Source organism: Chiroxiphia lanceolata, chromosome 11, assembly GCF_009829145.1.
Source record: "Chiroxiphia lanceolata isolate bChiLan1 chromosome 11, bChiLan1.pri, whole genome shotgun sequence".
Lineage (NCBI taxonomy): Eukaryota > Metazoa > Chordata > Aves > Passeriformes > Pipridae > Chiroxiphia > Chiroxiphia lanceolata.
Window position 1 is genome coordinate 21,105,491 of NC_045647.1, and position 18,860 is coordinate 21,124,350.

The 18,860-nt window shown below is 49.9% G+C and overlaps 1 protein-coding gene across 2 annotated transcripts in view; it reads left to right on the forward strand.

Annotated features, from left to right (window-relative positions):
- The window catches only part of LOC116792417 (prophenin and tritrpticin precursor-like), a 610,102-nt gene that overhangs the window by 577,187 nt on the left and 14,055 nt on the right, over positions 1-18,860 (forward strand). Inside the window, exons 4-6 of one of the 2 annotated variants that reach the window (XM_032699322.1) lie at positions 1,873-1,944; positions 2,032-2,130; positions 2,974-3,045. The exons of the other annotated variant lie outside the window; for it this stretch is intronic. Of the exons in view, the coding sequence (XP_032555213.1) occupies positions 1,873-1,944; positions 2,032-2,130; positions 2,974-3,045 (243 nt within the window). The remainder of the gene's footprint in view (positions 1-1,872; positions 1,945-2,031; positions 2,131-2,973; positions 3,046-18,860) is intronic. 2 annotated transcript variants of the gene reach the window in all.

Genomic DNA, 18,860 nt, shown 5'->3' on the forward strand with positions numbered 1-18,860 from the left:
AAGCCCAGAGAGGTGGCATCCAGAGCTCTCCTCTTGTCCACTAGTGCGGTCACTCCATCAGAGAATGTCCCTGGGTTGGTCAGGCAGCACATACCCACTATGTGCTCTCTTGAGGTTTCCTTTTGTATGTCAAATAATTTAAGAAGTTTGGAGGTTTTTTCCCTTTTTTATCAATAGACTTTGAGGACCCTGAGAGAAAGCAGTCCCTTAAATTTCACATGAAGAGGAAATAGTAAAGGCTCCATCTTTCCCATAAAACAAAAGTACCTCGTTAGCCCTGGGATCCCCCACGGTGCTAAACTGGGCTTCAGGCTGGAAGCTGCCTACAGGAGGGCATCTACCTGGAGCCAGAAATCCCTAACTCCTCAGCCTCAGGAGCTGTGGCTGGCAGTGCCCGAGGACGGTAGAACCCCTGGGTTGTGCACTGCCTGTTGCTCTGAGGGAGGCTGAGCTCTCGGTGCCCGTGAGCCGGTGCCGGGAACACAGGACAGAGCCGTGAGCTCAACGTGGATGGGAATGTCCCAGCCCCGGGATAGAGCTGCCAGCAGGACCTGCTCCCTCCCAGGGGTGGGTCCATCCCCCACGAACACATCCCGACCATGAAGTCACGGCAGGGCTGTGAGGTCACAGAGCCCCATGGTCCCACAGCACCACAATGACCGACCACTCAGTCCCTGACCGCAACTGTTGCGGCAGCAGCGGCGGCGGCAGCAGTGTCAGATTTGGTGGCGTTTGGACAGTGATTACTGGACAGTGATTACTGGACAGAGATTGTACAGCAGCGGTGTCAGGACAGCGGTGTCAGGACAGCGGCGGCAGCAGTAGCTGCCGGACGGTGTGAGGGCGAGGGGCCATGGCCCTTGCCCTCCGCCTCTTCCTCCTCCTCCTCCTGGCAGTGACTCTGCACGCCAGGGCTGCCCAGGCTGCTCCGGTGCCAGCGCGGGGAGCAGGTGAGCCGGCGGCCTGGGGCACCTTTCCCGGCCAGTGGGCTCTTCTCCCCGGGAAGAGTCGGGGATGATTTCCCCAGGGCTTTAGCCAGGGTTTCCTGGGTGCAGGAGAGAGCCCCGAGGGGCCCTTGGCTGCTCCAGCCGCTCCCCCAAGGATGTTGCACAGGGCCTGGAACGAGTGTGGAGAGCGGCCAGGAGCCAGCCCAGAGCTGCCCAGGCACCTCTGCAGCTCTGGCCATGTCCACTGACATCTGACCCCGATGGTGCTCCCCAAACTCCCTGCAGTGCCACAGTTCTCTGAGGCAGGAGGGGATCCCAGCATGCAATGGAAACGGTTCCCATCTCTGCTTGCTTCTAGATGGGGATCGTGACTTGGATTATCTGGACGATGATGTTTTGAAGTACTTCTGGCCTCCTGGAGGCAAGTTCTCAACTTGAAGAATAATCCCTGTCAATGTGGCAAGAGCTCATTCATGTGCCACTTTCCTTAAGACCCTCTCAAGGTTGCTGGATTGGGGCAATCTTGGCCAAGAGGGCTCCCACTGGATCCCTGTCAGGGGGAGCTTTTAATCTTCTTTCCCTGGAAATGCCAGTTGCTCCCTCCGTGTCGATTCAGAGAAGGGCAGAGAGGGAAGGGACCGGGCCCACGGCTGTGCCCGGGGGGCTGTGCCTGGCACGGCTCCTTTGCCGGCCCCTCGGAGCCGGAGGGGCTCCCGCTGCGGCTGCCAAGCCATGGCCCTGGCTGGGGCTGAGTTTGGAGCTGGGGCAGCTCCAGGGAGTCCCTGGTGCCCTGACAGCTCTGCGTGGGGCTCCTTTGGTCCCAGCGAGGAGCCACTGCAGGCCCGGGGGAGCTCTGCCCCTGCTCCTGAGGGGAGGGAAGAGGTGAGGGCCCTGCAGTGAAGTGTCTCTGGCTGTTGAGTTACAGGACTGTCTGCAGGCAGGACTTTTCCAGATCCCGAGCTGGATGTTGCACCTGAGCCCAGCTCATATGGCATGAGTGAGTAGTCTGTCCCTGCTGACCTCACAGGCTGAGCTCTGGTTTTCTCTAATCCATTCATGTCAAATGCAACTACTTCCCATTCAGGTCCTCCAACAGGCAAGAACCAACCTCCAGGAGAAAAAAACTCCCCAGAGCCATTTGAACTTCTGGACCAAATGCTGAGTGAACTGGAGAGACGGCGAGGTGGGTCTGTTTCCTCATCCTGAGCCCTGAGACTCATCAGCCGGGGGCTTTAGATCCACGTGTGGACAGGCAGTGGCTGCACAGCGGGAAGGGATCCATCGCAGCCTCGCTGCCCCGCTGCTGCTTTCCCGCCTTGCGGGGCTGTTTCCCCGCCTGGCCTGGCTGCAGCTTCTCCCCAGCCTCTGCAGGAAGGCCTTGAGCATCCCCTGACCCTGTGCCCCAAATGCACCACGGGCCCTGCAGACCAGGAGATCCCCTGCAATTGCCTGGTCTCCCGGCAGCTCCGGTGTGGCAGCTGTTTGGACGAGGGAGTGCCCTGACCCAGCCCCAAAAGCCCAGGTGTTTTCCTGGACCTTTTCCATGTCTGTTTTAAGCACTGCCTCCTGAAGATGCCACTTCCCTTATGGAGAACAGCTCCGTCTGATCCAGGTGTCCCTCTTGCTTTCCCCAGAGATGGACCAAGGGGCTCTGTGGCAGGTGGCGTTCCCCAAAGGAAGCAGTGGCTCCGTGCCAGGCTCTGCTGAGGGAAGGGAGGTGATGCCAGGCATCCTCTGGGCTGAGCTGTGCTGGGGCTTCAGCTGCCGTGTCTGCTGTTGGCAGTGCTGGCCCAGCCCAGAGCAGACTGTCACAGCACAAATGAATTATCCCGAGGAGGCTCAGGGGACTCCGGTACTGAGCAGTACTGGGACTCCTAAGGGAGGGACATACCCCAAAATCTGGGAGCAGCTGCCAGGGGTGACCATGCTGGAAAACAGGCAGATGGGGAGAGCAAGGCTCCAGTGTCTTCTGAGAGATCCTGACTTTGTCCCCTTGAAAATGGTTCCCATCTATGTTTGCTTCTAGGTGAGGGTACTGGGAATACTTCTCCAACACCATCGACAGAAAATTCTTTAAAGCCTTCAGGGATTCCTGCAGGTAAGTTCTCAATGCCCCCTCAAAGAATAATGAATGAAAATGTAGCAAGACCCAGGTGACAGAATCTTCTCTGGCTGTTGAGTTACAGGGAGGACTTTTCCAACTTCTGGGCTGGTTCCTGCAAGCAAAGCTGGCTCACATCATAGGGGTGAGTAGTCAGTCCCTGCTGACCTCACAGGCTGAGCTCTGGTTTTCTGTATTTCACTTCAGGTGAAATCAAACTGCTTTTCCTTAAGGTCCTCCAAGAGGCAAGAACCAACCTCCAGGTGAAAAGAAATCTCAGGACCCACCTGAAGGCATGAGAAAAATGCTGAGTAAACTGCAGGGAGGGCACAGTGGGTTTCTTTCCCTCATCCTGAGCCCTGAGAGTCATCAGCCGGGGGCTTTAGATCCACGTGTGGACAGGCAGTGGCTGCACAGCGGGAAGGGATCCATCGCAGCCTCGCTGCCCCGCTGCTGCTTTCCCGCCTTGCGGGGCTGTTTCCCCGCCTGGCCTGGCTGCAGCTTCTCCCCAGCCTCTGCAGGAAGGCCTTGAGCATCCCCTGACCCTGTGCCCCAAATGCACCACGGGCCCTGCAGACCAGGAGATCCCCTGCAATTGCCTGGTCTCCCGGCAGCTCCAGTGTGGCGGCTGTTTGGACGAGGGAGTGCCCTGACCCAGCCCCAAAAGCCCAGGTGTTTTCCTGGACCTTTTCCGTGTCTTTTATAAGCATTGCCTCCTGAAGATGCCACTTCCCTTATGGAGAATGGTTCCATCTGATTGTCTCTTGCTTTCTCCAGACAAGGATCAAGAGATGGCTCTGTGGAAGGCAGTAGCTCCTGGAGGAGGCAGTGACTCTATGCCAGAGTCTCCTGAAGGAAGGAAGGCAATGCCAGGCACTGGCAAGCCGGGTAAGCTGAAAGTGTGACAGGTTCCAGGCATCTGAAACACCTTTCCAGCAGCTCCTGGGAAACGGAACTCTGGCCCCAAGGTCCCTGCTGCTGCAGCTGCTCCCAGAGCTGGCCCTGAGTCTCAAGAGGCCCAAGGCACCAGAGCAGCCCAGAGCGGGATCCCTCCCGTGAGCCACGGGCCGGAGCGTTCCCTGGCTCCCACCCTGGGCAGGGGATCACGTGTCTCCCGAGAGGGCCTGACTCTGTCCCCTTGGGCTGTGGGAGCTGTCCCGGGGCAGGGAGGGATGGGGCTGGCACTGCCTGCTGCAGAGATGGGTTTTGTGCGTGTCCCTCAAAGGAGCGACTGCTCAAGCAGCTCCGCTCCCCCCGGGCTCTCCTCCCGGCCTTCTGGGTTTGCTTTGGTGGGACAGCCTGTCCCCAGGGCTGGGAGCCTCCAGGCACCCGCACTGAGGGAAACAGAGAACGTCCTGGCTGTGTCCAATGTGCTGTCGGCTTAGCAGGGGTGCCCAGGAAGGGCTAACGCTCCAAATTGCTCCTGCAGATGTGGTCGGCAAGGCAGGAACAAAGGACCAAAATCCCCAGAGCGTCAGGAGGGTTCTGTGCCCCCCGGACTATCGCAAGCGCTGCATGATTGGCATGCTGGCCACGCTGCTCACTGTGCCTCTGCTTCTGTTCTGCTGCAGTTTTGTGGCGCGCAAGGTGTACGAGAACAAAGAGTAAGTCACTGATCTCCCTCCACCCTCCTCCCTTCAGAGGCTGCTCCGAGCATTTGTGGCCTGTGTCATGGTCAGGATTGTCCTGCAGGGCTCCAGTAGCAAATGCCTTGCTTTGTTAATGAAATTCATTGACTAGTTTTTAGCTCAGTTTTACTCTTTTCCCAGGGTCCTCATCAAGCTCATGATGGCATAGTTATGCCATGGCTCAATAGAAAAATGTAAGTATTATAAAATGAAATACTTTTTATACTGTTTTGTCTTTCACGGACTGTAATCAAAAATAGGTGGGTTTGACGTGACCAACAGAATAGTTTTGCTTTGCTTTTAATTCAAATGAGGAACAGAGCTGGAACCTGTTGAGAAGAGTCTCTTTCTCTTGCTTGCATAGCAAACTGCTGGGATTCTTTTATTCCAGCTCTGGGAAGGAATATGAAATCTATCAGTAGCAAATACTCCTGTAAAGTAACTGATAGAAATTTGGGATTTGGTCTATTTGCTCCCTAACCTCTGAGTTCCTTAGAGCTGCAGCTCCATGTTATTTTGCAGACCAGCTACGGACGACGGTCGTGTGTCTGGCCTGGTAAAACACCTGGTTCACATGTGGGCTAATGGATCATCCTGGCACATGTTGACACTCCAAAGGCTAAAGTCTGACCTCGTCCTGCATGATTTATCTCCAGTGTGAGATGCTGAAGGATTGTACTTCTGCAAGAACCCAGTGGTTAAATGACACAAAGGAGTATCTGAGAAAACTTAATGACACAGCAGCAAAATAAAGGCCAGAATTCATCTCCCACAATAGAGTACAAAAAGCAATTAAACCACTTTACATTGTTCTGTGTGTAATGGAGATAGTAACCACAAGTTTCCTGTTCATGAACAATTTTCTCTCTGAGATAGTTTAATTTAGACAGTCCAAACATCGTGAAACTTCTTCACATTTCTAGCAGGCAAACTGGAAAGGCGGGAGTTTGGATTTCTATTGTTTTAGACTAGGAATGCTGCAGCATCCATTCTCCAGCCAGGAGAATGGCTGCCAGAGTCTGGCACTGTGGGCAGCTCAGTCTGTGGACATGTAGCTATATAGTGAATCCAGGGTCCATGTTTACCAGGGGCAAAACTAATTCCTTAATGCTGGAGTTTGGACTTGAAAGGGAGACTTCCCATGAATGTCAACTTGTCTGATAGAATGTGTTTGTTTGTTTGAGATACACCCTAAGAATTTGATTTCCCAACCGAGTGCTCCATGATTATACTGTGTGCACACTGAACCTCTTGGACTGAGGTGGGGCCACTTTTGCTGTGACAGCTGGGTTGTCTTATTTGAAACCTGCACCTTGGGAGTTTCCAGGCTCCTTAATGCTCTCTGTGGTGCCAGGGGGGACCTTCTTGCTGCAACTCAGGCTGTGCTCGCCATCAGGACCTGGTGCAAAGCCCCTGTGATGCCCTTCCTCCTTCATAGAAGGGCACCTGAACTGGTGTCATGGGGCTGGTTGTCCAACACTGTGGGGCTGGGGTAAGGCAGGACAAGGAAAGGGCAGGTGCTCAGCCAGCCAGGCTTTAAAAAAAATCAGAAATGAGGAACATGTGTCTATATGGGAAGTTTTAGGCGCCCTCGAGCTTCAAGGAGAGATAATTTCTGAATGCAGGGATTCTCCAAAACACCACAAGACAATGGGAGCTGTGGCACCCTCATGTGCTGTTACACACAGGTGCCCCAGAGCACTCACCATACAGAGAACTGCAGGGCTGGAAGCACACACAGCTTAAGCCCCATTGTGTTGGAGAAGATAGAGATGAGTGGGAACGATTTCAAGCATGGAAAAGGATCTATGACCCATGAACAGACCTTTTTATTACCGGAATGGACACTTCACATCTATAAGGGTTTTATCTGGACTGGACTGTTTACCCCTGTTATCTCCAGTTATCCCCAGTTTATTACTATGATGTTATAAGGCTGTTTGTATCCCTGGTTGTTGTTTTAAAAATCCTATCCTCCATATTGTCTTCCCTCTCCCCTCACAGTTTTCCCGCCTTTCCCCTGCTTTCCCGCTCCTCTGCCTGCGATTGGCTGCTGTTTGGTGCAGTGCAGAGAGAGCTACTATTGGCCCATTCCCCCGGATACCCAAAGTTGCCACCCATCCTTTTCCTGACATCCAATCCCTGCTTTCCCTGAGTTGTCTGTCAGTTACTCCTCCCCTAGCCTGAGCCCACCTCCTGATCCTACCCTGTTTAAGTCTGTGTCACCCCTAATAAAATTGGCATTGCTTCACCACCCTCAACTGTGTCCTGACCCTCTCTGCAGTGCCCTGTCCCATTCCTCTACCCCCTCGAGCCGTGGCAAGTGGCGCCCAACGTGGGGCACAGTTGAGGGCTCTCATATTGAGAGAACTCCTGTGCTTACACTCAGGCTCAGGCGACTTCAGGAGGGAAGATTGCTCCGCCGGCTCCCTTCGACCTAGCGGACAGCTGTGAGCTACTGAGAAGCTGCACGGACTGCGCGCCAGACAGGTGAGCAGTCGAAGGCATCCCGACACCCTACCCCACACCCCCACCCAAACTACAAAAAATCAAAAGGGGAGAGATAGCACCAAGAGCTGGTGGGAAATCCCGAGTAACATCATGGGACTCACGCTCTCAACCTCCCAAAAATTTGTAGACCACCGCCTTAAAGACTTTATCATTGAGCACGGTCACCCAATTGATAAAAAATCCGCGAAAGCTCTTGCCGAATGGCTGGACCGCCACGGACACAAAGTAAATGATAATACCACCGTTGAAAAGTGGCAAGCCTTAGGATATCTACTCTGGCGAGAGAGCGACAAGGGTGACCGGCTCGCGAAGGAGGCGCTGATAGCGTGGAGACTAGTTCTGATGGTGCTACAGCACCAAGTGATGGACAAGAATGTCGGTCTCCCTCAAGCGGACGCAGAAAATAGCGACACAGTCACTGATCACCCTGAACGAGACCTAGAAAAATCGGACAGAGACCCCTGGAGACAAAATGGTGGGAGGGAGAAGAGAAGGTCAGACACACAAGATGGTGGGAGGGAGGAGAAAGAGGATCTGCGACGAAAACGAAATGGCGTCGAGGAGGAGGGACCCCAGGACAGCCCAAGGAGGGGAGGAGAAAGACAGAATAAAAGGGGGTAGGCTCCTTCAGCTCCACCTTATGAGCCACCCCTACCTCCGTTTGACCATGTCGGGGACTCCTCCCCTGAAAAAAACACCAAAAAAGGAGGCAGGTCCCTGTAGTGTCACCCTCGAGGCCGCCTCCGTCACCACCCACACGAGCAAGAAGGTCCTCCCCCGGCAGATCACCAACCACACCCCCTTCTGTCAGCCCCGCCTCTTCTCCAGAACCATCACCCTCCCGGGAAGTCAAACAGGAAGCGGTGGGCGGGGCAAGGGCAAAGGCCAAACGGCACTTCCACCAAGATGACGGCACCCATAAGGCTCAGGACACCGAGGCCTACCCCACCTGCTGCTACCCAACCCTGGACTGTGACCGAATGCCGCGCTCCCCGGAGAGGCCACACACTGCACCAGATATCTGGAGAGCCTTCCGAGAGGAAGCTGCGGGTGCTCGGGATGTAGAATTCCTGCGAGCTTTTCCAGTATATTACGATGAAGGGAGAGCACCCGAGTGGAGGCCCATATCATACCCGATGTTGAAAGATATAAAGAAGGCGATAGTTGAATATGGATTGGGCGCTCCATTTACCATCGGGTTGCTCGAGTCCTTCTTTCTTGCATACACACTGATCCCTTTTGACATCAGGGCGGTGGTTGGGGGGCTGTTGACAACTGTACAATCCTCAGTTTTTGAAGCGGAATGGAGGAAAAAAATAATAACTTATGTGAATGACAAAATGGAGAGGAAGGGAATTCCCCCGAGGCAAGCCATAGATATGCTTTATGGGGAAGGAGACTACTCCAGCAGAGGGGACCAAGCACGATTAGACCCCAAAATATTAGATATGAGTAAAGAATTGGCATTGGAGGCCGTGAAGAAGGTGGCCGACACATATGTGCCGACCCCTTCCTTCACTCTAATAAATCAAGGCCCAAAAGAACCTTTCACTGAATTTATTATTCAGCTAAAAGAGGCAATTGCCAGGCAGGTACCTCAGAAAGAGTGCCAGGAAATTCTGTTTAATAAATTGGTTGTTGAAAAGGCCAACGAGGACTGCCAAAAAGCGTTAAAGCTTTTGAAAGAGCCCACTCTGCTGGAGATGATTGAAGCATGCAAGAACATCGGGTCGAACTCCCATAAAGCACGTCTATTGGCTGCCGCATTTTCCGGACCAAATCACTGTTTTGAATGTGGAGAAAAAGGTCACTTCAAAAAACATTGTCCTCACCTTTCGGCTTCCACACCTGACCTCCCTAAAACCTTGTGTTGAAGGTGTGGAAAGGGGCGACACTGGACTTCTAGTTGTCGTTCTCTTACTGATGTCAATGACGAGCCCCTCTCTCCACGGCACTCACTCAAATTAAAAAAGAGAGTTACCTTCTCATCATTGCCCGACATAAGGCAAATTGAAAACGAACCTTCGGGAAATGGAGAGCAGAGCGCTTGGAGGAACGCGACGACAAAAGTGACCCCCCACTTGCGCTCTGCTCTGCGCATGGCATCGTGCCCAACTACCCCGTAATTAAGTGGCCACTTCCCGAACCAGTTCCTGTGAAAGATCAGTGTGTTCCCCTTCCGTGGATAACTCTTTTTGCTGTCCATCCGTCTACACACCTCAGTTCGTATGAACAATTAGTTAAAGTCACACCCTCAGCCCCGGTTAATCCCGATCGGACCTATCTTATGGTTTCCCATCTTTCAGCAGTGGATAGGGGAATTATAGTGGTGCCCACACTCCTGACTGGGCTTACTGACACTAATTTGGCAATTTGTCTAACTGTCTATCTTCCCTCCGTGCAGTTGGAGGATCGCTTCCCAGTGGCCAAGATGGTTTCTATGGAAGACCTGCTGTGCGCGCTGTCTAAGGACGAGGAGCAGAGGAGAGGAGATCAAAAAGAGGTCCTTTGGACCACAACTGTTAAGTCCTCTCGCCCTTTGTTAACTTGTCTTGTTTACTATTCACAGTCTAAACAGCCGCAGCAGGTCAGAGTGGAGGGCCTTTTGGACACGGGGGTGGATGTCACAATTATTGCCTCCAAGGACTGGCCGCACGGATGGCCCGCACAAATGGCCTATGTACAAGTCAGTGGCGTGGGGGGAACACAGTACCCAGTTAGAAGTCAGAGAGCACTTACTGTTTACGGACCAGAAGGTAGGCCAGCATCTCTCCAACCTTATATACTTAATATTCCGATTACACTATGGGGGAGGGACGCTATGGAACAGTGGGAGCTCACTTTGAACTCCGTCTCATGAACAAAATTTTTAGGTGGGGTCACTGAAGTGTTGCAGCTCCCCAGACTGAGCTGGAGAACAGAGACGCCAGTCTGGGTTGATCAGTGGCCCTTACCCAAACAAAAGCTGCAAATTTTGAACAAATTAGTGAATCAAGAATTGGCCAAGGGACACCTGGAGTCTTCCACCAGTCCCTGGAACACTCCAGTGTTTGTCATTCGAAAATCCTCAGGCTCCTGGAGACTTCTCCAGGACCTGTGAAAAGTGAATGAGGTCCTTGAACCAATGGGAGCCCTCCAGCAGGGAATGCCATCTCCATCTATGCTCCCTGCTGAATGGCTCCTAGTGGTCGTTGACATTAAGGACTGTTTCTTTCACATCTTTTTGAATCCGGCTGATTTGGCTAAATTTGCTTTTTCTGTCCCTGCTATCAACGTCTGTGAACCCCACCGCAGGTATCAGTGGCGGGTGCTTCCTCAGGGGATGAAAAATTCCCCAACACTCTGCCAAATGTTTGTGGCAGAAGTGTTGAGACCAATTAGGCAACAATATCCACAGTCAATCATCTTCCATTATATGGATGATGTATTGATCTGTGCAGAAACACAACTGGCAGTAGAAAAAACCCTAAATTCCACAATCATAGCTCTAAAAAATAAAGGATTGGAGATCTCCCCTGAAAAGGTTCAGAAGGAAGCACCCTGGAGGTATCTTGGACTCCAAATTACAAATAAGGCTATCAGACCACAGTCAGTAGAAATTAATAGACGAGTCCAAACCTTAAATGACCTCCAGAAACTGCTAGGAGCCATCAATTGGATTAGACCTGTGCTGGGGATCACAACCGGTGATTTACACCCCCTCTTCGAGCTGCTCAAGGGAGATGCCGATCTGTCTTTGCCCCGCTCTTTAACACTCCAAGCAGAACAAGCTCTATCCACTGTTGAAAGAAAAATTTCACAGAGACAGTCATACAGGAGGATGGAGGGACTGCCATCCTCCCTAGCTGTGATCAGAGAAGAGAGACAACCATTGGCCCTATTAGGCCAATTCACCACAGACTGCAAGGACTTCTGTTTATGGGACTGGATATTCCTCCCTCATCAATTCGGCAAAACAATCACCACGATTGCAGAAATGATTGGGAAGATAATATCCAAAGGTCGCACTAGGTGTTTAGAACTTAGTGGAGAAGAACCAAATTTTATTTACCTTCCACTGACTTCTAAACATCTAGAACAACTGTTGCAAACCTCCACTGATTTTCAAATTGCCATCAGGGGTTACCCGGGAGAAATTCGGCTGCATCTTCCGGCGTGCCCGTTTATCCAGAGGTTGATTCAAATCCCATTAAAATTGAAAATCGTACAATCAAACCTACCCATTAAAAATGCAAAAACTGTTTTTACTGATGGCTCAGGGAGAACCGGGAACGTGGTTATAGTTTGGCAAGAAAATAATAATTGGAAACAAGATATTCATAAAGTACAGGGTTCCCCTCAAATAGTGGAGCTTTCTGCAGTTGTGCGCGCCTTCAAAATTTTCAGTGGTGAACCAATTAACATAGTTTCTGATTCGGCATATGTAGTAGGTGTGGTCAAGAGAATTGAAAATTCTTACTTAAAAGAAGTGTCTAATGAGGATTTGTTCAAATTGTTAACTAAATTGTTATTTCTAATTCAGGCCAGAGAATTCGGTTTCTTCATTGTCCACACCAGGTCACACACTGCTTTGCCAGGCCCCATGGCGGAGGGAAACCAACTTGCCGACCATCTGGCAGGTATGGTAGTCACACCCAACTTGTACCAACAAGCAAAACTGTCACATGAGTTCTTTCACCAGAATGCACGGTCACTGCAAAAACAATTCGGTTTAAAACTTTCTCAAGCCAAAGAAATTTTAAAGACATGTCCTGATTGCCAGAATTTCGCACTGGTTGCCCCAGAAGGAACTAACCCAAGGGGTTTATTGGCATTAGAAATCTGGCAATCAGATGTCACACATGTGGCTGAATTTGGAAAACTAAAATATGTTCACGTGTCCATTGACACATTTTCAAAGATGGTTGTGGCCACCGCGCATTCTGGAGAGAAGAGCCGTGATGTGAAAAAACATTTCCTGTCTGCATTCGCTAGGATGGGAGTTCCAAAACAGATTAAGACCGATAATGGACCATCCTATGTGTCTGCAGACACGAAAAAATTCTTTGAGCAATGGGGAGTGCACCATACCACCGGGATCCCTCACAATCCCACGAGGCAGGGCATAGTAGAGCGTGCCCACCAAAATATTAAAAATTTATTGAGAAAACAAAAGAGGGGGAGTATAGGCCTGACCCCTCAAGAGAGATTGAATAAGGCAATGTATGTTTTAAATTTTTGGAATGTAATGGAGGAAGCAGAAACTCACATAAACAGAAGTCCACCGCAATGGCATTTTGTATCAGAGTCTGGTTCCTCAATTGTACCATCACAAAAAACAAAAGTAATGTATAGAGACCCACTAAGCGAAAGATGGACGGGCCCTTTCCCTTTGATTACTTGGGGGAAGGGCTACGCCTGTATTTCAGGCCCAGAAGGACCGAAGTGGGTCCCAGCCAGAAGAGTGAAAATCTCCCAACCATAAGAAGAAGTCGGAGTTGAAGCCATCATGACGCCACCATATACTGTCTTCTTCATCATCATCTTTGGAGTGACTCCCCCTGCTGAGACAATCCCACTGAGAGAATGGATGAATCAACCTAACGAAAATCTATGGGTAACCCTGGTCAAGGCTACAAACACAGATACCCTGTGTTTGGCCTTGTCCAGTGCAGGAAGTCCATTCCGAACCTGCCTAGTAGGAATCCCCATAACACCTGGGGAGCGGGACGCGTTTGTGTCTCAGACACGAAACCGTGGAGCCATGCTGCTAAATTCCCCCAACCTAGCTCAGGCGATTACGGCACTCACATTTATAGACATCCCCTTCCAGGAAATTGATCTTTTAGGTTCTCTCCCCACTACTGCTTGTGTTATGTTCCATCGTTATACCCAACCGGTTCTGTTTACCCCTCACGATGTCACCCCCAATAAGCCGCTTTACCGAGGGACCACCACGCCATGGTGTAATGGATCAGTAATTGCAACCATACTGACGGAACATGTTCCCAGGAACATGCGCTTGCCAAAAGGATATTTCCTGCTGTGCGGAGATCGGGTTTGGCCTGATATTCGGGCTTACCCGGAAAGGGGTCCCTGCACAGTAGGAAAGCTGGCACTTTACAACCTGGCAAAATTCCAATTGACAGATCTAGCAGTCATTCCAAAAAACAAAATCAAAAGGTCCCTCCAGGTAAAGCGAAGCTGGTTTCCCAACCTTCAAAAGGAAACTGAGGTTTGGAGGCTCCTTCCAAAACCTAAACCCCAAACTCCCAAGTCCCAAATTGTGACATCCAAAATTAACCAAATTCACAATGCTCCTCCACTTGTTTATGCCATACCGTCTGGGGGTGCTGGAGTTGTAACCTTGCCGCCTCCTCTTCCCTTCCCGGTGGATTGCGATTCCAGCATCCACATATGGTCACGCATGAAAAATTTCTGGGCATCTTTCCCTATTCCCGGGGTAGGTACGGCCCATGCCCTGTCCTTGTTGACCCACCTTGGCTGTTGGCTGACCAAGGAGGCTAACGCCACCACCCGGGCGATAGAAGGACTTTTAGCGGATACCCAGAAATTGAGGGAGGTAAGCCTTCAAAATCATGCGGTTATAGACTTTCTCCTCTTGGCACACGGACACGGGTGCCAAGAATTTGAGGGGATGTGCTGTATGAACTTCTCAGACCATTCTCAATCTATTCATGAAAGCATCAGCCAATTGAAGAGTTTAGTCCGAGAAATTCATCAGGACAAAGATGAAGGCTTTGGTGATTTGTTTGATTGGCTGAAACTCCCATCATTACCTAGTTGGTCCCGTAAAATCATCATTATGTGTGTTTTGTCCCTTTTTACCATTGTCTCTTTATGTATTTGTCTACCTTGCCTTATCGCCTGCATACGGAAGTCACCAATTCCACCGTCACTGCCAACATCGTTGCAGCTTCAAAAAACAAAGGGGGAGATGTTGGAGAAGATAGAGATGAGTGGGAATGATTTCAAGCATGGAAAAGGATCTATGACCCATGAACAGACCTTTTTATTACCGGAATGGACACTTCACACCTATAAGGGCTTTATCTGGACTGGACTGTTTACCCCTGTTATCTCCAGTTATCCCCAGTTTATTACTATGATGTTATAAGGCTGTTTGTATCCCTGGTTGTTGTTTTAAAAATCCTATCCTCCATATTGTCTTCCCTCTCCCCTCACAGTTTTCCCGCCTTTCCCCTGCTTTCCCGCTCCTCTGCCTGCGATTGGCTGCTGTTTGGTGCAGTGCAGAGAGAGCTACTATTGGCCCATTCCCCCGGATACCCAAAGTTGCCACCCATCCTTTTCCTGACATCCAATCCCTGCTTTCCCTGAGTTGTCTGTCAGTTACTCCTCCCCTAGCCTGAGCCCACCTCCTGATCCTACCCTGTTTAAGTCTGTGTCACCCCTAATAAAATTGGCATTGCTTCACCACCCTCAACTGTGTCCTGACCCTCTCTGCAGTGCCCTGTCCCATTCCTCTACCCCCTCGAGCCGTGGCACCATTGCTCAGACCCACAGGGATTTTCAGCATCTGAGACCACTGCAAAACCCAAAACAACTCTCATGTGCAATGTTTGTGCTTTAGAACCTTTAGGATACAAATCACACTGATCCGACTGTTAAGTGTAAAAAACCCCCATAAACCAAACTCCAACTCAACCAAAAACCCCAACTGCCAGGTCAGTCAGCAGAGACAAAGCTCCAGCTTGGATGTGTCCACAAGAATATCATACAGCCCTCAAGGCTGCCCAACAGTACAAATATTTGGCAGACATTGTCCCAGTTATCAGCTGGGCAGAAGGAGATGCACAGCTGGACCCCAGGGCACTGGGATGGACAATGGGGCCATGGGAAAGGGCTTGGATCCCCTGAGGAACAGTCCCAGAAGTGCCCAGACCTGCTTGGATGATGGGACCTTTCATCAGAGAGCCAGGAATCTGAGTCAGAAAGACAGGGAAGAAAATTACACTGCTTGTGGAGGAAAACCCTCAGGCACCAGCTCTGAGCTGCTACAGCAAAGATGATTTAAAGAAACAAAACTGAGGTGAAGGAGGCGGTAACCCAAGAGAGACAAATGGGCAGAGACACAAGAGCATGAGGAAGAGCAGATAACAGGGGGCCGTGGAACCAGCCAGGGGGGCTGAGACACTGTGCTCAGCCCTCTGCAAATAATCTTACATAAAAACAGGCAGGAAATAAATGACCATGATGATCATGATCATCTGCACGTTTAATATATCCCCTGTGTTTAAGGTCTGTGTTCCTTCATCAAGGCACATCATCTGGGAAGGATGTTTGCTTTCTTTTCTTGCCACTGCAGTGGAAAAGGAGGCCAGCTTGGAAAATATTAAAAGCAAGAACGGAAAATACAGCAGTTTTTTTTTAATATGCTGTTTGTTTAGTTTTCTGTTTGTTTGGTGGAGGTTTTTTTGTCTTTTAAAGCAGACCCTTGGACATCAATGCACATAACAACTCCTTTGTAAAGGGCTGTCTTTGCAAAAGAGTAACCAATTTTGAGGCAAGACAGAAACATCTTCCCCTGGGCTGCAGCTGGAAGGCTTGAAAGTGTGTTCAAGAAATGGGATGTGACAGAGTCTGATTACCACAACTGGAATGTCAGGAAGTGCAAGATGTAAGTTATCTAATAAAGTAATCAGATTATTTACATGCCATCCAGCAAAAAGGGCTGTGCATTGGAGTTACAGGAAATTGGAATTACGGGCAAAGAGTGCACGATGGACAAGTTTCATAGTGTGAACAGCCACACCAAACCAGAAACAGTGAGCACAAAGGGCCACACCAAGGAGGCCCAGCTTGCTGCTGAGGGCCCATTTCATACAAGGACTAGCACCCAGAATATTAAATAAATTAAAAATAAAAGGGGGGGAGGTGGCCTCAAAGGTTTAACTCTGCTTTTGTCACCAACATTCTCATAGTTCCTGTGTTTATTTTTCTAGAGAATTTGTAGTCAACAGAGCTTCAGTCCCTTTGATCAAGTCGGTCTTAAAAGCAGCTCAGGACTGGGGTCAGTCTTTGAGATGCAGCACTGACTGGGGTCCAGCCAACAAAAGAACATTAGGTGCAGGCCACCCATGCAGCTTTCCATAGTGATGAGCACAAAGCCTTTAGTGCTGCAAACTGGGGGGTGTGGGGATTTTGCCACCAGCAGGCTGAGTCTCCACAGTTCTGTGGTGAAGAGGGGAACATATGGGGGACAATTCAGTCTGTAACTGCGCCCCCACCCCCATATTTCATTAGGGACACCACAGCTGCTTTCAGAGCTCCTAAACCAGCTGGCCAAAAACTGCTCTTTTCTCACCCACTGCACCCTGACAGGCGAGCTGAACAGAAAATCTCCCCCTTCCTCCATTATCTCTGAGCATCAAAGAATTAAAAATAATAATAAAAAAATAATTTTGTGCCCAGACCGATTTTTTTTAAGAGCTTTGTAAGTTTACTCAACCAGTGCTATCAACACCAATTTTAACTAATATTTTCACTTCCCAAAGTGTTGTGCTAAATTAAGAGTGTTACATGTTATCTGCCCCCCACACAGCATGGGGCAGCTGTTGCCATGCAAAAGGAGGTGCAGGGTCAGACCCAAAGCCAGTTACCCTTTACCTTCAGAATGCTCCTGCCTTCCTCAGGGCCAGAGGTTCATCTGTCAGGTCTTGGAGTTTCTGGAGCTGAATCCTGGCTCTTGGCTCACCTGCGGATAACTCAGCTGCTGTGGAGCACAGTGAGGTTTCAGTTTGGTATCAGCAATTACGGTCTGCAGAATCCGAGCAGCATCTTCTCAGGGCCAACGACAGACAGCAAAGGAAAAACTTGCAACAGAAACCAGTTAGATGGACAAGTTTGGGCTGTTTGAGCTAAAAAAGTAGACTAAAAATCTTTGTCACAAGGATTCCACCAGAATAAATGGCACAGGTGCTGGAATAACAGACAATGCCCTGTCCTGTGGGCTCCACAAACCACCCGTGAATGTGAGTGCTGACTGCTTCCCAAAGCACTTCTCTGTAAGAAGCACTGGAGAACTGTACCAGCCAAGGGTTCTGCAAGTGTCAGGGTATTGTACAGCAAAGTTGTAAAATATGAAAGATTCTAGCAACCACAATAAATCCATTATTTAGGGCTTGTGAATACTTCAGTGAATCTCAGTTGCTTCAGGGCAGAATCAAACACATGGTAAACTTTTCAAAGTGCTGCTTCATAATGAGATACCAATTTGCCTGTTCCTGTTTGTGGGAGAACACGAAGTTCCAGGCTGCTGGGACAGTGCAGAGTTAATCCAGCCCCCTCTGGCCCTGGCACTGGTGTGAGACAGCTTTGTCTGACCTTGGTATCTGGAGCTGGTTGTCACCAACCTGTTCAGAGGGCAGTCAGCAAACAAGGCCAACTTTAGAGAAGCAACAGCCAAGAAGGATCTGCCTCTCCCTGTCATATTTCACTACTGACAAAGGAAGGCCAAGAAGTTGGGTAAATGGAGGGGTAAAACTGAAGTATGGCCAAAGTCTTACATCCTAAGACACTTCATTTGCTGGAGTACAGACAGTTTTGCTGTGCACAGGTCTCCTTGCTAAACCTCTTTGCATTCAAACCCTCTCCCTCTGTGGCAGAACTGAACAGGCTCCATATGTCAGAGCTTCAAGTTAAAAGCTTTGTGATGAGTTGATTTTTAAAGATCCATTACCAGTCTGTGGGGCTGTTGTCACGAGGAGCTCAAGTGGCTTCTTGTTAAGATCAGAATCAATATGTCATTTGTCCCAGCTCCATCTGTCCCGTGACAGCACTGCCTCCATTTCGAAATTAAAATTGAATCCCTTTAAGAAACCAGACCAAAATCACCAGGGAGCAGTCACAAAAAAAAAAAAAAAAAAAAAAGAGACAAGTTAGCCAAATTGCTGGGTATTGATCTAACAACTACCATCTTCCCAAAATTCAGATTACACTACACAAGACTCTCTGTAAGCAGCCTTTTAATTTGCTGAGTTTGATACACATGAAGAAAATCAAAAAGCCTCTTGGTGAGCAAGCTGCTGACGTCCAGGCAGAGCTGTAATCCAACATGCACAGTACACTTGGGAAACACCTTCCAGGGGATTCACGTTCGTCTCTCCGTCCCTGTTCCCTGCACTTATGTAGAAGGTCCAATTCACTTCCCTGTATTTCATACAGAGCTGCTAAACTTGCAGGGGACCTGGGACCACCCCTCTTGTCCATGTGATCCCCTGTCAACACCCTCCTCTGCAAGGTGAGGCTGAGAGCACAGACCCACCAAACCCCAACCAGTTATTTACCTGTCCCCAGTGCTCTCTGAACTGCCAGAACAGTGAGAGCTGCAAATCATCTCCAGGGTCATCTCAAAGCACAGTGCCTTCAGAAAGCAGGACCTGTCCTGGTGCTTCTAAAAATACCATCATTAGTATTAAGCTCTTGGGGCCAAGAGCCCAGGTGAACTGAGGAAGCAAGTGAGAGAAGTAGCATGGCAGGAATATTGACCATCACAACTGCAAAATAGAGCTCAGCTTCTTGTGGTCCTCTGACCAGCCACTGCCGAAATACCAGTTGGATTTTTTCAGGGAAAACTATCCATCCTAAGCTACAAATTAACTCCCAGTGTCTGTTGTTAGCCCTTTGCTTTCACTGATTTACCTAAAAGTGTGC